This window comes from Ixodes scapularis, unplaced genomic scaffold (assembly GCF_016920785.2).
Source record: "Ixodes scapularis isolate PalLabHiFi unplaced genomic scaffold, ASM1692078v2 PGA_scaffold8__174_contigs__length_109621045, whole genome shotgun sequence".
Lineage (NCBI taxonomy): Eukaryota > Metazoa > Arthropoda > Arachnida > Ixodida > Ixodidae > Ixodes > Ixodes scapularis.
The window spans coordinates 108,248,437-108,267,808 of NW_024609883.1; the positions used below are offsets into that span (position 1 = coordinate 108,248,437).

At 44.0% G+C, this 19,372-nt stretch overlaps 1 protein-coding gene across 1 annotated transcript in view; it reads right to left on the reverse strand.

Annotated features, from left to right (window-relative positions):
- LOC8025528 (hemocytin) overlaps nucleotides 1-19,372 on the reverse strand; it is a 100,192-nt gene that overhangs the window by 33,298 nt on the left and 47,522 nt on the right. Inside the window, exons 18-24 of the mRNA XM_042287086.1 lie at nucleotides 18,217-18,392; nucleotides 12,753-12,851; nucleotides 11,361-11,514; nucleotides 9,586-9,690; nucleotides 8,752-8,790; nucleotides 6,245-6,367; nucleotides 1,721-1,980 (exon numbers count right to left, since the gene is read on the reverse strand). Coding sequence (XP_042143020.1) covers nucleotides 1,721-1,980; nucleotides 6,245-6,367; nucleotides 8,752-8,790; nucleotides 9,586-9,690; nucleotides 11,361-11,514; nucleotides 12,753-12,851; nucleotides 18,217-18,392 — 956 coding nt within the window. The remainder of the gene's footprint in view (nucleotides 1-1,720; nucleotides 1,981-6,244; nucleotides 6,368-8,751; nucleotides 8,791-9,585; nucleotides 9,691-11,360; nucleotides 11,515-12,752; nucleotides 12,852-18,216; nucleotides 18,393-19,372) is intronic.

Consider the following 19,372-nt stretch of genomic DNA (forward strand, 5'->3'; position numbering starts at 1 on the left):
CAAATATCTTGATTGGGCGGAATCCACGGTTATGTACTTTCAACGTGCATTTCACCTAATTATGATCGTTGTTCTTAGCAGACGATGAATAAGAGCAAGTGTTGAGCACACCCTGTCAACGACGACCAAAATATGACTTCGCATTAATACGGCTTTAACAACCACATCAACAAGTTCAGAATTTGTGATACTCATAAAACATGAATGGAATGCAGACGTTACAACCTTATAGTGCGCGTGAGACCTCTTGAGTAGTCACACCCATTTCAACCGTGATTTGGGTCCAGGCGAGCACTAAACACGTGATGAGGGTGCGTCAGAAGTCAAGTAAGTCATTTATGCGAACAAGGTTTGGTTAATTTAGTCCGTAAGATTGAGTCGCCTTCGCGATAAAACAAAATTATCTCTACTCATATTAAGATACCATTTTCTTGTGTATCAATACCGAATCTGGCAAAAATGCAGCCTGCTTTTCTGGTTGACGAACTCTGCAACCATGGTTTCTGATCTGAAGGCATCAGGGGGAGCAATAGTTGTGTGCGTCAGCTCAGCGCAGTTCGGAAACAGAGGAAGCGTAAGCTTGCACTCCAGAAACCAGAGACTTTGTATATTACCACCCCCCCCCCCCCCCCGCTTCTCCACCCCCTTCCCCGTTCTACATTAGTTGTAAAATTTTTAATCAGTAGCTAAGGCAGCATTTGTCACACTAAGGGACACTTATCTCCCTTTTTAGAACCCTCGGTACAACAAATAGCATGAATGAAGTCACATTTTAATACCAGCCGGAACCTCTTAGTATAGACATCCCTGTTTCTCCTGTGCCCTCAACTTGTATGGCGGCTTCCCTACTTTTGCAGCCGTCTACAGGCTCTCTCATTTAGGTGATATTAGTGGCTGGTACTTCAACGCAGATTGACATCGTCCTATTTTTTTTTTACACAAATATACTTTCCAGATTCCCTCTACCCAAAACAGACACCAAGCAGTGCCATGAGAACCTTTTGTCTTAAGACTACTGCCACTGGAAGACCCGAAAGCATGATAAAAACTGCGCAAATAGGCAGTACCGTATTTACTCGAGTAATAGACGCACTGTTAATGAACAAAGTCATGTGGGTCCGCTTTTTCAATAAGCACGCAAACAACTAATCACCGCAATTGACAGAACGATGCCAGCGATTTACGGGACAGAGACAAGGTCTTGACGCGAAAATGCCATATGTGTAGATCCCATTTTTAAAAAAAAAAATCGTGTTTTCAACTTTGTTGTTTACTATTTCTTTTTGTACAGAACACAGAATCTCGCGGTATGTTTGTCCTGGAAAAAAGTAGACACAAGGGCCTTGTTCAGAAGCCGTGAGTCTATTAGCGAGTAAACACTGTACCAAGTCGAACACAAGATAGCACCTGTTCTGTATGGTTCTCTCTGATTTCATCCCGTCTGTTTGCGCTCCTTTCAATGCGTCTATCACAATCACCAAGTATAGTCACTGACAGGGTAAGAAGGGCAGAGTGCGGACACCCGGCCTCCAGCATGCACTGGCAGCCTTCCACCGTGCTTCGGTAGCGCCTGCACGCTCGAGGCTGAAGGGACGCCAAAGTGTAATCCAAGGTAGGAAGCTGGCGCTGAAGGAGGGACGGCTGAGACTCACCCCTGCCGTTCTCAAACCCGCTAGTGACCACAGCCGAGCAATCCCTTATTTTCCTCGGGGGATCTCACCTCGATCTCCACACGTCCACGAACGTCTAGCTTGAGAACGAGGTTGTGGACGCGCGAACGGAAGTGGATCCTCTCTCCGACGCGCTCCAACTCGAAGTCCGGCAGCCGCTTGGTCAGCAGCTGGAGTTGATGGGCGCTGTATTCGTCCCCGTCTACGGTTGCCGACAGGTCGGCGTCCAGCACGATGCGATGGTGGCCGTGTTCCACGATCACGCGCTTGGGACAGCTCTCCTGGTTCTCCAGGCTGCAGTGTCGGTCCACTGCGAAGGGTATAGGAACAGAGCGTGTGCTGTTTTCAGTTTACTTCGGTTCTGTATTAGTCTCTCAAAGGTACTCAAGGCCGCAACCATACAGCCCATATATCATGCAAAAGACGCCATGTTCGCGGCAGACACAATGACATAATTGTCTGCGACAGACAAGCTTCAGGAATGGTCACAGCGTGTTTGTATTAAACATCTGTATGCTTCGAACATCCTTCAGACGGTTGTTGTATGACCGAACTGACAGGTCCATCGTGCAAGAAAGTCTCAGACAGTGAATGCAGGCTGTCTTTTGTATGATGCGGGGTGACTGCAGCTTAAAAAGAAAGCTTTACACGAGGGGGAAAGTAACTACAGCATAAAGTGTAGAACGTTAAAAAAGAAAACAAAAAAGATTAAAAATAACGACGCTGAACACGCTTCACAAATATGTTTTACGAGTGCCACGAAATTAGTTTTTAGTATTTTCACGGACAAGGTTCCTGGGCAATGAATTCCAGTCGGTAATGACGAGGGAACGCGAAGAGTTTTGAATTTTTTTTTTTTTTTTTTTCTGGAGAGCGGAGGCTGAACTTGGAGGGGACGATCGAGGCGCTTGCAAATGCAGAATGAGTCTTCGGGGCGCAGTTTTCTAAACTCAGATGATGAATAGAAGATGTCACGATAAAAACGGGGTGGGCTACGTCAGACGAATTAATTCGAAGCCTCATCATTCCGCTGTATGCTGTCATGATATTTGTTTCATTTTTTGGTGAAAATATAAAATATCATAGATAATTCGATGCCTCTACCCAATATAAAATGTCAGCGCGCTTTACCCACTAATCTATTTTCCAAGTGCATTAACTATACAACATACAGCCAATGGTGACGTAGAGGTTGCACTAAATCTGCGTTCTGACGTCCATATAGTTTGGTGATTGTTTTACTGATAAGTCTTTGTAAAATAGATGAAAGGGCATTTGTGGGTATTTTGTTTATGTTCAGTAAAGATGCGCTCAATGGAGTTGTCACAACGGAGTACAGACTAGGGCGGTGAAAGTAAAGTAACTTCGTACATTTTACAGGTAACAACTACGAACGCGAAAGACCTAGCTTACTTTGTACGAACAAACTGGCTTCTCAGTTTATCCAGGCTCCTGGCCGCCACCATTTTCCTCCTAAAAGCCACAGCGTGTCCCTTTCGGCTCTTCAAAGAATGTCGTCGCTTATTAGGAGTACGAAGATCGCCTTTTCCCTGCATACTTTAGTAGAAACGGCATTTCTGGAGCTCCGGTGAACTAAACTGTTTGGAAAGATGTTCAAATACACTTTCAATATTCTTTGTTTTCAAATATACCTCGTTCAAGTAACGAGCACCGTCTAGGGAGTTGTCTGCGAGCTACGAATGAAGGGCCGCCTAACATGCCTCCACCCGTCAGAACACATTGGCATCGTGCCGTTCTATTGGTTTCCATTGCTTTTTATGCAGCATACTACCGATGCTCAAAAGAGAGCTGTGAAAATAGACAAAATACGCGCAGAGAAACGTGCTGACAATGTTGGTCGTGCGTGGGAGTTGCCCTTCAAAAATGGCGACTGCGGGAAGCGAGGGTGAGGGAAAAGGGGGAACGCATCAGCAAGGGGCTCACTGCAAAAGAGTCCATTCTGGAAGCCTGTTTTACCCCCGGCTATGTCGGACCCTTGGTCGTTCCGGCTCAATTTTCCGCTCATTGTACACAGCGCGACACTGATAGCGCAAACGTAAGATCGCTAATTGTTTTTAGCATTAAAAGGTTTTTATATTAACTTCATGCGTGGTCAAAAGTGGTAATTTGGAGCACTTCCCTTCTCACTGGAGCACTAGGGACAACTTTTTCTGCAATTTCTGAGGAGAGGAGAACTCGAAGACTGCCGGCATTTCTGAACCTTTAGCTGCAGATGGCTGTACCCGAGTACGGCGGCGTCGCGCAGTGTCTGTTTATTTCCAGTGTTATTACGCCATTTCCTCAACGAGCGCAACCAATGAGATTGCGGCGTTAACCGATAAGAATGCTAAAAATCCAATCACGAGACAAGAGTTAATAGATATATTAAAAAAAAAAACGCCCTGCTTTCCTTATACTGCAGGCTATAGCTGCGAATGTGCTCAAAATGGCTCGTGAGTGTAGCGTTGCAGACAGAGCTGAGCACATTTCGTGTCGCTAATAAAAAATGAACCAAAACATATTTATGTTTTTTTTTTTTTTGTTGTTTTTTTTTTTTTCAGGTAGTACTCAGATTTTAAGAACCAGATGAAGGTAAGAAAATAACCATTGTATACAAATATGACTAGAGTTTCCATTAATTAGAAGAAAAGTGAAGCTGACACCACATGGGTCATGTGTTAAGGGTCACGTCATGTAGCCCATAACACATGAACCGGATGGTGTCAGCCTACCTGTCTGTTTTTTTTTTGTTTTTTTTTAATGCGAACTCAAGTCATTATACTAAAAAAGTGTTGATTTTTTGTGTAACTCTAAACTTCTAAAATATCAAGGTCGCTCTAAAGTATCTATCGGGTGCCGGCAACTGATTTTAGTATTCCCATCACCTCCAAGTGATTTGAACCCAGTTGTTTGGATTAAAATAGGTTACATGACGGTTTCTTTTAACGCCTTTCATCTCTCTTTTTGTTGTGTGTTCTTTGAACAAACAGCTCGGGTGAATATTGCCCCGGCCTGCATTTAGTTAAAAAAGTATTTGCTTTGCTGCGGAGGCTTAAACAAACAAGAAAAACAATTCGAGAAATGGGCGCAAAATTGCGATTCGCATCAAGGTAAACACGTGGCACAGTAAACGGACGGTACCTGAGATATACCTCATCGTAAATCCAATTTCGAGTGCCTTTGAAAACACAAACAATTATGTATTTGGGCAGTTTGTGAGACCCTTATATAATAAATGAAACTGTTCTAGACAATACAGCTTGAAAAATTGCGGTTCGAAGAAAATAGAATCAACATGCTTAGTCAGAGACCCATCTTCCTACAGTTGCCCTTTTCTCATCTTTGAAATATTGGAATATGAACACATCTAGAGTTCCGAACAAGATGGAAGACCGACTTATCACGACTTCGTAAAATGCGCGAGTGGATATTCTCTTCCTCCAAAGACTGTATTATGGGGATCAATTTAAATGTAAACACGAACGCAGAGATCTGAGCCGACCTCCTCTTGATTAACTTGCACTGAAAAAGTTAAATCCGCGTAACTTAATTCTGACATGGGTTTTGCGGAATGGTGATGTGACGATCCTTTTCACTTTCAACCTGGTTTTCTGTTCGCGAAGAGAATTTCTTCTGCCCCCTTTCGACGCGACCGTGTCGTGTTTATTAGTTCTTCGCAATAACGTTACGAGCACCGTTTATTTACATGTCTGTACTTTTGCGTGCTGATGTCAGCAGTTGGTTCCACCCTAAGCACGGTAAACGAGATAAAAAGAACGTGGTAGCTAGGCTAGGTGCCGCCCGTTTTTCGTCCTGGAAGTGGCCATATGAACTGAATCGCACAAAATACACACACATTCACCAGCCGTGCGAATGCATAATTTTGTGTGTTCAGTACTGTTTAGCTGGCAACTTTCGCAAGTAATGAATCAACTTTCTCAGCTTAAGCCCGCAGCGTGGATAATCGCCACGGTAGTAATAAATAATATTTTCATAGTTAACAGCTTCTAAGATGCGTTCGTCTATGTGAGGAGATTATATGGTGCCCATTATGGTTGCTTGACTTTCCGAAGTCTACTTAAGACATATCATCCGGGCATTTTGTTTTTCATATTTTAAAATAGACTTATCGATGAAACCGTAATAAGACATTGGTGAAGTAGTTCAGCATAAACGAGATATCACGTCACATTATGATTGCATACTTCTAACATAAATTTTGTTTTATTTGAAACGAAAAGATTCCGTGACAAAGACAGTCAAAGTCACAAGTTACATTTGCGTTTTCTAAGTGCCAAATCAAGAACGGGCATCTGGCTTGCCCCAGCAGAGGACTGAGGATTAATTTCTACCATCTGGGGATCTTTTCACGTGCAACCGAATAAAGCTGGATTACACGGCGCCTTTTCCGCACTAATCCTCCGTCATATTGCGGACACCTCGACCGGGATTCGAACTCGCCTCCCTAAGGATCTGTAGTCCGGCGCTCTGTCACGGGGCCATCGAGGCGGCTTCTGACAAAGCAAGATGATGAAATTTTACATATTTAAAAGACGAGGAAAATCAGACCCTACCTGAAATGGTGAGGTTTCCCCCCACAACGTCTTGTAGCAGGATGTGGTGACAGTAGCTGTAGTCGAATTCCCGGCCGTCGAAGGTCGAGAAGTGGTGGCCGACCAGCTCGCAGGAAGCCTTGGCTGCGCCACACAATCCCCAGCGTTTGACGGGCGCTTAGAACAACGTCCTCCCGAGCATGTATCCGTAATCGCCGTGAGTTGCAAACCAGTTAGTAGCGGCACTTTTGGTATTACACTCAATGTTTTTGGACCGACATCTCTTAACCTGAGGTGTACATAATAAGTCAAATGCATCGGACTCAGAAATCGCAAGAAACATCAAGGAATGCAACAATTGTACTATATTTCTGTAAGCCAAAAACATCACTTGGGGTTGACATAATATTCAAGAAATACCTTTTAAGAATACATTTTAGTTAACCATTTTTAAGCTTTGAATTATAATGGTATGACGATATTATTGAACCGCCATTAACATTTGACTACACATGAACAGCTATTTAAGCCTCCACAGCCCGAAAGACTGTCAGTCCTGAGAAGCAAAATACGGCCCACACTCCTGTAACAAACCCCAGAGTTTCTAGGCGTCTTTTCATGCTCTTCCCTCATTTTCTTGTTTCAGATATTTTCTTGCTTCGTCGTTTTATTCGATGTAGTCCATTGGGGCTTTTTCTGGTACTACTTTTATCCACCTAACTATCAATCTCTTACTGCTTGCATCATAATACTCCGGCGCACAAGCGTGACTCAAAAGGGATCTCCGCACATACTTTTCTTCTAAATTCACGAGGCCTCATCTGGCAGTGCGATGATCTCACAATATGGAACGATTGAATCCACAATCCTGCCATATTGGTATTGTAGAATTCGGGGAATAGAAAGTTTGAAGTGTATAGTATCGCCGCTTCCATGTTGCGATATTCTAGTTTCCTTCAATTGGGGATGCCTTTAATATTATTTACATTTTTCTTTTTTTTTTCGGCCGTTCAAATAAACCTCGCGTCGCATAAAGTTGAAACTCAGAATGTAGGCTTGTGGTTGTGATAGAACGCGAAAGTATTAGAACATGACGCTACTTGAATCAAAAGACAAAAAAGAAAGGCAAACTTTATCCATGAATCCATTCAAACCTAATAATGTCAAAATAAGAAATGACAAGGAGAGCTCCTGTAGCATTTATTCAAGTACAAGTATTTTTCACTTATATAAATGGCACATACGTCCTCAATGTTAACTCTTGTTTCGACGACATTAGTCATATGTTTACATCTGCCTGAAACAAATTTCGTCTTTCTCAATCAGCTTATATGGAAGTAGCAATATGATCTCAATCTTTCTTATTATATCCCAACCACTAGCATCCCATTTTCACAGACGTTAAGGTATCTGCTATGCATAGTTTATTTACTGGGGCCGAAAGACACAGTTTTCTACTCTCACGAACACCTGGTATTCTGGCCGTCTTGCATTATGGATGAAACAAATCATGTCTTGGCCCACACTACGCGCAAACTACATACAGCTAAAGGAGGTTTTGGCAGACTAACAAAAAAATGTTTACAAAGATTCCAATTTGATTACGTAACTTCTCACCTCCCACAAGATTCGCTGTTACATTTTACTAACGGCTCGGCAGTGTTCTCACCTCACGCTCAAACAAATACTTTTCTTCATATCTTACAGTCCTCTAACATAGTGTATTAGTACTCGTGGTGCGACCTACGATACCTCTAACCCTCATCACTCGTTGGCAAAAATTAACAATTTAAAATGCAACTCACTCGAACTACATAAAAGAATAGTATATCTTATATGATAAAATGTGCATTCTCACACACACTATGAAACACAAAATTCTTGTTTTGCGGAATAACTACAACTACAAACAACTTCATTTCAATAGCAGTATCTTTAAAGGGTTCCCGTCCGACGAATGTAAATTCGCCATTTTAAACTTCTTCAGTGTCGCAACATCTACCGGGAAAATGGATTAAATTCTGTGGAGCAAAATCCTGCTTTTTCAAGTGATTTTAAAAATTTGCTTAACGTTAACAAAGCACTCACTCGTCTCTTCGTAATTCACATTTGTGACCATCGCACTTTTAGTTTAGTAAATTAATTTAACTTGAAAAATCTACCAAATTCTCTGTACATGTGGGCAAAGTTGTATTTTATTTTGTTCTTTAATAACCAACATAGCTCACTCTGCACTTCAGATGACTTTTAATGAACCTAAACTAGCCAGCCTTTTGTGGGTTCGCCTGCTTTCTCAAGAATCTATATATGTATTTTCATGAACTTACTAATGAATTGGCGATTTCATTTATTTCTTAGGAATATCTGTTTCATATTAAGATATACAGAGTCTTGCCTCAATGTGATAACTGTGGGAGACCGGTTACGTCAACGGAGCTGGGATAAAACGGAAGGAAAATGTGGCCTTTAGCAGTGGAGGTGCATAAAATTGGACTTTGGATTGGCGAAACACAAAATGGCGTACTTACTCGGTGGTGGTGGCACGATAATGGGACGCTCCCCGCTCTCTGCAACAGCAAGCAAAAGTACTTCGTGCGGTTGATCGCGAAGGGCAAGAACGTTCACAAAAACGCGACTCTGTATAACTATATGTTCAATTTGATGTATCATTGCAGAGATACATTCCAACCCACATTTATAAGTGCTAGAAAGAACCGTACTTCCCAGTTATTTTCTGTAATCATCTTGAAGAGGCAATTCGCGAACAAGTTTTTGCATGATGGGCTAGGTTTTGAGAAGAAACACTGGAAGTATAAAACTCTTAATGTAACATCTAAAAATCTCTTCGTTGCTACACGACTGAGACGCAACTCTGTTTAAGAACAATTTACATTTCCTCAGAGAGAACACCTGAACTGCATGATATGCCTATAATTTACAAAATACTCAGGCACTGTACTCGCTGTAGGCCGGGAAAGTTGTTCGCCCTACTGGAAAATACGGGTGGCAATAGGTGCGAATTATCAATACCTTAAATGCGCGCCTTTTTTTCTTCTTTTTGTGCGCGTCTTTTGTTTCCGTATGGCATACTCTAGCTGTTCTCACCACGCGATTCCTCCAGTGTCGGCAAAAGGAATGTAGAAAGCCTAGAATACCGCGATTTCTATGGCTTTGCAACTCAGCTATGCTCGGGGACAGGATGACTGGTCAAGAGGCAATTGGGCACGAACCAACGTGTCGCGCCGAAAAAGTGTGACTGCTGCATGAACAGCTCGTTTCGCCGACGGATGAGAGCGAAAAGCTGCATGAAATGTATATGTTGCGCAACGTTTTCCGAACAAAGCGTGGCAGGTATGTCTTACCGCAGGAGAAATGCTCGCAGCCCTGGTCGTCCGTCTGGAGAGTCATCGTCTGGCCCTTGCCGCAGAAGACTTTCGCAACAGGTGGGCACGGAGCGGGGGTTTTTGCTTTCGGAAACGAGAGAGTGCGTATTGTTATTCCAACGCTCGGAACTCCGCAAATTTTAATGACTGACCACTTTCGCAAAAGTATTCTAGTCTCTCTGACAGCATGTTCACGCCTCTTGCTTTGTGAATGGTTCTTTGGCACTCTTAACGGCTGATGTTTCAATCTTATTGGCTGCTGGACAATCATAAGACAATCGGGACTTGGGCCCCTTTCCGTTTCTCAAGCTGTTAATGGAAGAAAAACCTCAGGTTTAGCGAGTCAGGTAATGAAGAGGAGAGTCGTCTATTAGGTAGCATAAATAATAATGATGGTGGCAAGCGTGAATGCTGGGCGCTCTCGTCGTAATGCGAAGAGCAAGTCGTCTGCTCCTTGCGCAAGGGTTGCTGTGACGTCAAAACGACGCGGAGGTCTGATTGGCTTTGATTGGAAGGATAGTGGGTAGAGCTCAATGCTAGATGCCTTGAGGTCTACCCACTATTTGTTTCAATCAGCCAATAAGAGCTCGGCGTTCTGACGTTATCGAAACCCCTCTGCCAGAAGCAGAAAAACTTCCGATCTGCATAGATGCGGGAAGTGGGTAAAGGGGGGAGGGAGGGAGTGCAGAATTTGATATATGCGGAACGAATCACACTTGAGATAATGAGAAAGGTTACCAACGACGGGGTGTTGTTTCCCGCGGCCGACATCAAAATAGGAATGGAAAGTGATTCGTCTTTGCAAAGTATTGCCTGTTGTCACGAGACACCATTGAAGTTTTACTTCCTTGTTGACCTTCGTTTATAAATAAAACGTTTATCACTGTTACTTATTGTGACATATATATCCCTTTGTGGCAGGCGAAATAAAATCTCGGAAAGAAAACCGGCCAAGATACCTGCACCCCAGTACAAGATAGTGTGACCCTCTTGTGACTCGATTTTTCTTCGAGCATTCCCGAGACCAACTCTAATAATCAAAACCCGTGTACAGGCATTTGGATGTCATCACGGGGAGATCGAAGGCAGACACAGATTGGATGTGAGAGCTGCGTGAGCGTTCGGCTGGCCACCCTGTGTCCAGTAAAGTTTGAAGCTGTATTTGAGAGAATTTTACGGTTGTCCCTTTTCTGTCTTCTTGTTTTTGGAGCTTTTCAGTGTCGTCCTTAGACGTTACACTATAAGGAGAGTCGAAGGGTGGGATTACACGAAGAATATGCCGAAACGTCCCGCTCTTTTACGTCATTGTCAAATCTATGGGGGCTTTCTGTTTCCTCCGCTGCTTCCTTAATAAAAAACAAATCTTCCGATGAATCCACGTAGGTATGGTCAGAATCACACATAACTAACTTGGGGACTTTCCACACTCAATTCTATAGGAACTTAAAAAGTGGGCGTCATTTGTTTTTTCAAACCTATCGCCTTCGTTTAAGTAAATTCTTCCTGTGGCGCTGTTTAGGCAGCCATATGTTAGTAAAAGTCACTAAGCGAAATAGGTTTTTATTTGTTAGCTTAACATTGCTCAAATTGTTTGAAGCAACATAACGCTATATTGACTTCACTTCCCAGTGAAAACCTCAATTCCGCGCTATTTGATGTTAGAGACTACACCCTTGGCTAAGGAAATTGGAGATCCAGACAAAACGCACTATCACGTAATCTAGAGCGCAGCAGCAAACACTTCTATGGCATACCCTCGCATTGTGCTTCGTCATCGGGGCAGTTGACAACGCCGTCGCACCACAGATCCTCGTTGACGCATTCGCCAGACGTGGGACAAAGGCGCTGACCTTCCGGGCAGCCACCGCAGTCACACGAGCAGTCCGGATTCAAGATCTTGGCTCTGCCCTGGAACGCACACAGAAGGTATCATTCCTGTTAGTCATTTAACCATATCATTCTAACACTTTCTAATATTGTCATAAGGATCGCTGCAAAGTTACTACTGGTTCCGGCAGGGTCAAAATCACCAAACTGTTTCGAATGACGAAACCTCAGCGGGTTCTTTTGGCCATTCATGTGTCTGGATTACGCTCTAGACCTCTGTGCCTGTAGAGAGACTAGAAAATACCTGACGGTCGTGATAAAACAAAAACAAAAAAGTCTAGGCAAAGCACGTTAACAAAAAATTCCCGTTTCGTGATTATTTTTGGGAGCAAAGAGTAGCATATGGCGAGTTGGTATTGAAGCCATTTGGTGGACTGGATCGAATGGCCTAGGGAACTCTCACTGATAAGCCTAACGATTTATTTTTTGTACCGCAGCAAGAGCTTGCCTGAAAACAAAAAAAAAAAAAAGAAACTAACACTGTCATTGGAACACTGCGCTCTGTGTGACGCACGATGTGTACTCGATGCACCCGACGTTCATTTCCGTGAAATTCCTGCAAATCCCGAAGCGTCAGAACTAATCTAAAGACTCTCTCATGCGCCTTGTGTTAGTAGGCTGAACTCTGTTGCATTTTAGCATAATCTTAATGTTTGCGAATGAGTTCAAGAGCCTTAATTTTTCATACATGTTGCAGAGCTAAGAGTTCGTACTATGCTGGTCTTTTCAATTTAATTTGTCCCAGGCATTTACAACAACTTATTGGCAATCATACATCAGTTGTCAGTTAGTGTCTGTCCTCTGTGTGTGTTAGGATGTGCGTGCGTGTGCATGTGCGCGTCTGTGTATGTGTGTGTATGCATGTGCGTGCGTGCGTGCGCGTACATGTGTGTGTGTACCCGTCGTTTTTGCGCATTTTTCGTTATGTCCATCTACCAACTAGCCCAGAAACCCACTAGTTTATAGTTTCAGGCGTTCACTTTCGGTGCGGACGCTAGTCAGTAACTAACTGTGGAAAAGAAAAAAAAACATGTTCACGCAATAAGCGAAAGCATGCAGGCGAGCTGGTTCGAAAACATCTTATCTAAACCTTGTCGTCTTGTCGGTTATTTTATTGATCTGTGTCTCAGGGTTTTGATTATGATGTTCATGCAGCTTGACAAAAACTGCAGCGTCCTCGAGGTGCTTTACACCTCAGGAGTTCCCGGCGTCATGCTGGTTTGTAGCGTTCACGTGCAATGGTATCCGGTTCCGCTCACCTCAGGGCACGCTGGGCAGGCTATTGGCAGACAGTTGGAACGCCCTCCAAGTTGACACTGGCACTCTTGGCACGTCCTCGTCTCCAGGATTCCTCCCACCTGCGTGAAAAGGGGTCGTTGTATGCATAACGATGTCGACAGGGTTGATCTGTCTCTTAGATCACCTCAACCACGGTCACTGCGAAGGAGCGCACGCGCTCACGAACACATAAAGTTGATTGCGCCGTCGTTGTCTTTGCATACATTGATACCTTCAGTCATTGAATAAGTGAGATGAAATGATGCATGATTGTTTACGAAGAATATATTTAATGTGTCGTTTTCTTTGGCATGAACGAGCGTCTTAAACTAGGGTCATGAACAAGTGACACGTTGGGAGCGTTTCACAGTTCGATTTATTCGTAAGATTTAGCGGGTAATTAACGTCGTGACGACGACGCGTGACATGAATGCCAGTATAGTTTACCCATTGAATTTATCTGGATAAAGTTACTAACTTGGGTAATATGTTACATGATTTAATGTCACGTGGCGTATTACAAAAATATTCGAGGCAAAACAAATATTTTAATATAAGGGTATATGGTTTGATCAGGACAGATTTTGTGTTCACAGGACTTTTTCAGCATGATCGAACGTGTGTAATTATTAAATGAATCACAATTTTTCGCAAAGCTTAGTTTGATTAAGATTAGTCACACGTTATGTACCCAGAGCGAAAAATGCAAGTATTGCTGTAGGCGCTGTGGAAGCGAAGCAGTGCTTGTATAGTTGTTAGCGTTTTTCTATGCATGATTTCGTTGGTTTATTTTAATGTAGATTACTACCTGCTAACAATTACAAGCCCAATAGTGACAGGACGTCGAAGTGGACGTTCATCGAAAGTTGTCTGAGTCACTTAATTGTCCCGAAGCCGGCTTAAAATAACGGGTGTTTCCAGTGTTTCCATAATCGCGAAAATAAACTTTGCATCGCCAGACGCTCAGCCATTGTTCAAATGCACGTAGCTCCAGTGGTTCTCAACATCATAATAAACCAGTTAATTTAAAAAAAAGTTGAAGCCTTTAGAAATAAGGCAATGATACAATAATATTATATCGATTGAATACAAAAAGGGTGTTTCAGTTGTTAAAGATGGAAGTTCTCGGTTAGTTGAATGGTTTGGTAGAAACTGTATGAAAGTAAAGAAAAAGAAAATTTGTTTCCTAATCTTTTTAATCCTCTTTTTGTCAATGCCATTTAACACAGTTTATATTCATTACTTTGGAGATATAATCATATTAAATTTTCATATGGCGAAAATAGATCGGAAACTATTTGACAGTGACCTTTTGTGGAATTCTATCACGTCATATGTTTCTTCTACACGGAGAAACGTATCTTGTCTTTCGTTTAATACGACATCACTAACATCATTTATAATAAGGACATATGCGTCTAAAGTCGTATGAGTAAAATATATGGGAAGTCTATTTCAAAATAGCTCACTTTATTCTCGCCTTTGTTATGTGTCATGCCTCAACTAGAGTTCCTGTATAGGCTCCCTACGGGAGTCAGAGTTGCGCGTTCATGCATGGTTATGTGGATACAGCTCCTCACTTGACTGAATTCGGCGAATAGCAGCGCCGCGCGTTCGATGCGCGCGGCGCGCTCAAAAGCCGAGGAACGTACCCCAGGGCGCGTGCAACGTCTACTGTGCTGCACGACACTTGATACGGCTCCTCACGTGATCGGATCTCAGCGAATAGTGGCGAGGGCGGCACGCGGCACGTGGAATCAAACGCGCAACTCTGGCTCCCGTAGAGAGACTATACAGGGGGGCTATGTTGCACGTTTTGGGCTCCCAGGAGACTAGGGAGAAGGAAGTGACGTAGGTGTGAATGAACGTGTTTTAGCAACCTCCGCAGATACCGCCATCAGCGACTCCACCAATCAGCATCCAAAGAGCGTTGTTGACGTCACTTCCTTCTCCATAGTCTCCTGGGAGTCCAAAACGTGCAACATTGCCCCCAGGAACTCTAGTCTCAACCAAGTAGTGACTTCTCGCCAGCGTACGCAATCTGCGTGTTATGAGCAGAACAAGGCCACCACCAAGTATGCCCATGAAAAGATCCAAGAGGATCAAATAAATAGGAAAAAGGTAATACATATTTGCATTCTCTTACTTTTAGATATATTTGCGTTTCGTATAATGATTTAATAAAGTTAGAAGTTGGTATTTACCGTTCGTTGCGCGTAACTTTAATTTCGTATGTACTTTGATTTTTTCTTACTTTCACTTTCATATACTGATGTTAGAAAATATGTGAACACGGTTTGTGTTTCGCGTCAGCTTTTATGCGTATATAGTTGAATTTTTTGTCGAAGTTGTGTGCATGAGATTTTTTTCTTGTTTTGGTTTGTATAATGATATAAGAACTGGAACGTATCCAACTTTTTATTTGAACATTACTCGATTATTAAGCGTATCTTTCCTTCTTTATGTAGGTTGCTTTTGTGTCCTACAATGAATATCCTGCTTACAAATTTGAGAAGGGCCCCAGACCAGGGTCGTAACCCGGGAAGGGACTTCTGCATGGAGGTAGGGAGCTTCTGGAGGCGGCATGACACCGCAAGAGGTGAAACCAGAAGTGTGGAGGCACACGACCCCAACGATGAATAAAACCACAGCTGTTTTCGGCACCCTCGGGCCAAAACCAAAACAACTGCTGTGGTTTCGGTCATCATTGGGGACGCATCCCTTTAAACTTTTGGCTTAATCTCTGGTGGCATCATGTCACATCCAGAAGCTTCCTACTTGCATAAGCTTATGAACTTCAGACCCCCCCCCCCCTCCCCCCTTTTTCCGTTCCGAACGAAATCCAGCCGACCTTTTAATATACATATGCATTTCCACCTCCGCTTCCCCCTCTCCGCACCCCAAATTGTGGACATCCTAGCCACCTCCCACCCCCTCCCCCTTCCTTCTCCCCTCCCCCTCGCCCCCCCCCCCCCCCCCCCAAAAAAAAAAAGAAAGATTCCTGGCTCCGCCACTGCCCCAGAGCGAGTCAAGTTGCTTCTGGCAGAGTTTTTTTCAGGTGCTCTGCTGGCTTCAAGGTCTTAAATAAAATAATATATTGATTGAATGCATTCCCAACGGCCATAATTTACAAAAATTTAAATACCGAGTTATTTTCAAAAACGCTGCCCACTGCTCCCATCAGCCGCCGATCCACACTTCCAACGAGTAGTGCGCTCAGCGCTTTGAGGTCTCGGCTTATCGATCTCCGCCATCGATCGGCACATTAGGAAAGAAGCGCCGAGGTTATTGATAATCTCTTCGCTCGTCGCGCTCCTCCCCGGAGAACCGAGGGCAATTACCACAAAACTCGTGACGGGGTCGCCCGCGTTCTCAAACCCAAAGAATCACACGAGCCGCGTGGCGTGCGGCCTACCGATTATCCCTGCAGAAACGTGTTTACATTCCCTCCTTCATGCTCTGACGGGATCGATCCAAAACTTGATTCTACGGGAATGCACGGTTAGCCGAGTATACGATTACGGGGTTCTGACGGTCGCGCGCACGTGTACTCGGGTTGGGTGTATGTTTACGCGGCGGGAATTTAGTCCGCCCCACTGGCTGTCTGGTGTCTTTCGGCTGTAGATGAGAAATTAAGCCGGTGAAGTACAAACCGCTAAACTGGAGTCTTTAACCTGCACCAAGCGATAGTGATACAGGACCGCACGCCGGTACGAAGCTCTTCCAGATCAAAGCGGATAGCGGTTGGAATTTAACCATAGCCTTCTATATACTGACAAAGCCTAGCAGACCGCCACGAGAAGCGGCCGCCAAAATGGAAAGGACGGAGCTGCGGACAACGGATGAGAGGACAGCCACGTGACTGGCGCCCCGCTGCGTCGAGACGCCGAAACACACTTCTCCCGAGCGGACAAGTGGGTTTCGGGTCCTCGCCGCTGCAAAAGTTGTGCGCTGACGTCCAGGTTCCCCGGGAAATGGCTCTTTGATGCTCTGTGCTACCAGATCCTCGCACTCCAAGTCAGCGACTGTGCACTCTATGGCTCCATCGTCGAACTTCCAGGCTTTGTGAGTATAGAGGAGGCTATGATTGAGTCCAGGATGCCCGGGGTTGTGCAGCGCCAGCTTTCGTTCGACGTGCTCCTAGTTGCGGTGCGTCAACGCACTCGGGCATTAATCGCTTACCTGTGGGTTGACAACGAAAGTATCTCGGCAGTGAGCAGAAAAGTACCCCGCGTAGCTCCAGCTTCAAAGGTCACGACAACGTCAGCTCATTGATGCATTAATTGGCAGGCGTTCCGCAACCGCTCGTTTGCGCAGTTATCACTGCGTGGTGTTGTTTCACTAACCCAGGTATAGCAGTCGCACTGTACTGGTCAAACTGCACTTGTACCGGGAGTAAATATAAGCGTTCATTAAAAACAAAACAAAAAGAAAACAACGCTAGCTTTTTTCGCGCATAATCTTCAGACTCGCCATTATTCGGTCAGTGGTTCTTTAACCTCGCAAAAAGAAACAGAACATTTCCAGTCGTGTGGTTATGCCACTATGGCGGAGAGGCACTGAGTTGGGCACAAAACGTATGGTGAACATCACACTATATCGTTCGTTTGCGTGGTCGTGCAAGCGAGGGCAATATCCATTCAAACTTGTAAGCTAAACTTCTGCACTTCTAAAATACAGCCCTCCCGTTTTCCACGAAGCAACAAGGCAGAGGGCTCTCCACCAGTTCCCGAGAAGACTCGGCAAAATTGCGTAATTAAACTCGCGCATTAACTTCTTCTTTTTTTTTTTTTTTTTTGTACCGCGGTCTTTTTTTAAATTTAAGGTCTGCACTTATAGTTTAAAACCTAGCTACTAATTTTAGCTTATTGTTCCTACTCCTCGCTTTTCGCTAGTACTTTTAGAACCAGCGAACCTGCAACATTGGGACAAAAAAAAAAATGTAAGAAGTATATACGCTTTTCAGTTTACTTGAAAAGTTACTCGTAAAACAATATAAACTTGACCGAGTGTATGAGGAATGGCGAACTAAAGCAATACCACCCCGAAGACAAGACCTGCACCTCCCAATAATGCGTTTACACTGGCGAATTCGCGGCCAAATCCCAGCCGGCGGTGAGTGGATGTTCGAGCCGGCTGGCGAAATCAACTCGTCGCTGGCAAAAAAAATATGGATCGGTCCGAGACCCATATCCAGAGTTTCCACCAGCGACGAGTCTATTTGGCCCGCGAATCCGCAAGTGTAAACGCACCACAAGACGGACGCGGCGACTTTCGTCGCTTGCCGCTTGGAGCGGCTCGGGGACCCCACTAACGATGACGTCATGCTCAGGCCTTGTTTTCTGGGTGTCCTGACTAAAGGCAGCTTTCAACCAAAAGACACTAGGGGAAAGTTATCGAGCTTTTTGTTTTGCATTTAGCGTAGGGAAAGTTGCCAAGCCGTACCGGGAAGTGCTTCCCGTCTCTGACGCAGGGGCAGTCTGCCTCGTGGACGCAACGGAGCCCGTCGCAGGCAAAGCCCACGGGACAGCCTTGGCCGCAGGAAGTCGCGTTCTCGCCGGACACTTCGGGGCAGTGGACGGCGGTCAACTCGGGCGTGGGCGTCGACTCCTCCAGGGCCCCTGAAACCAAAGTAGAGAGTCGCGTCTTTTTCTGGACGGGTAAGAAGGGGCTCTCGTTTTAAACTTGAATATTCATTTATTAACTCTTGTGAATCTTATTGGGTAGGTACGGTTTGCAGACACAATGAGCGTTTTTTTTAAAGCGCCAGATAAGACAGATATTGCAGCGTCATTGGCGGAGCTTGCAATGGCGAACTAGCTCACTCTTTAAGCTTGTGGGATCAAGTGCGCCTCGTTAAATATTATTTTAAGCTCTAAGTTTATCTTCTCGTTTTATTCGTGACAATTTATTGTTTTTTGTGTGTGTTTTTACTTTTGCACTACGTCTAGGTAAAGTCTGCGGAAATGATGATTGTGCATAAATGTTTGTGTTCTGTATTGACTACTTATTCATAAAAATATAAAATATAAATATATTTCTCCGGTCTTCTAATTCAAAGACCGTAATGGTCGAGTTGAATGTGTCTTGGGATTTATACCTTTAAGGCCTTTTTTTTTTTATAATACTTAGCTCGTTTTTATTTTTTTCAATACAATAATGCAGCTCTTTCATACATAGTGGACTTTTCGCACTGATTAGCTTTGAAGAAGAACGAAGCCGGAGTGTCTTTTACCGTTTTATTTTCTGTAATATTTTTATGAACCAAAAGTTTTTCTTTTATACGTTAAAAAGAAAAATATATATATTTTGAGTTTATGTTCTGTTGTACATTGTGGGTTTATTATGGGGCCATATAGTCTCGTTGTTTATTCATATTTACTTCCTCAAACTAGATTAGTTCAGAGAAGCCGTCAACTAACAGCTTTTCGCGACTAATCCACAAGTTCGTGCCAGACTACAGGCCTCCAGACAAAACCCGAGGCTCACAAAATTCGAGTTCCATCGGAACTCATCGGCTCCCTCTTGAACGCTCCCGAGTTCAAGAGCGTCTGTGCCCTCTGCGGGCGTACACAACAGCCCCACGAGACTGGAAGCGCCC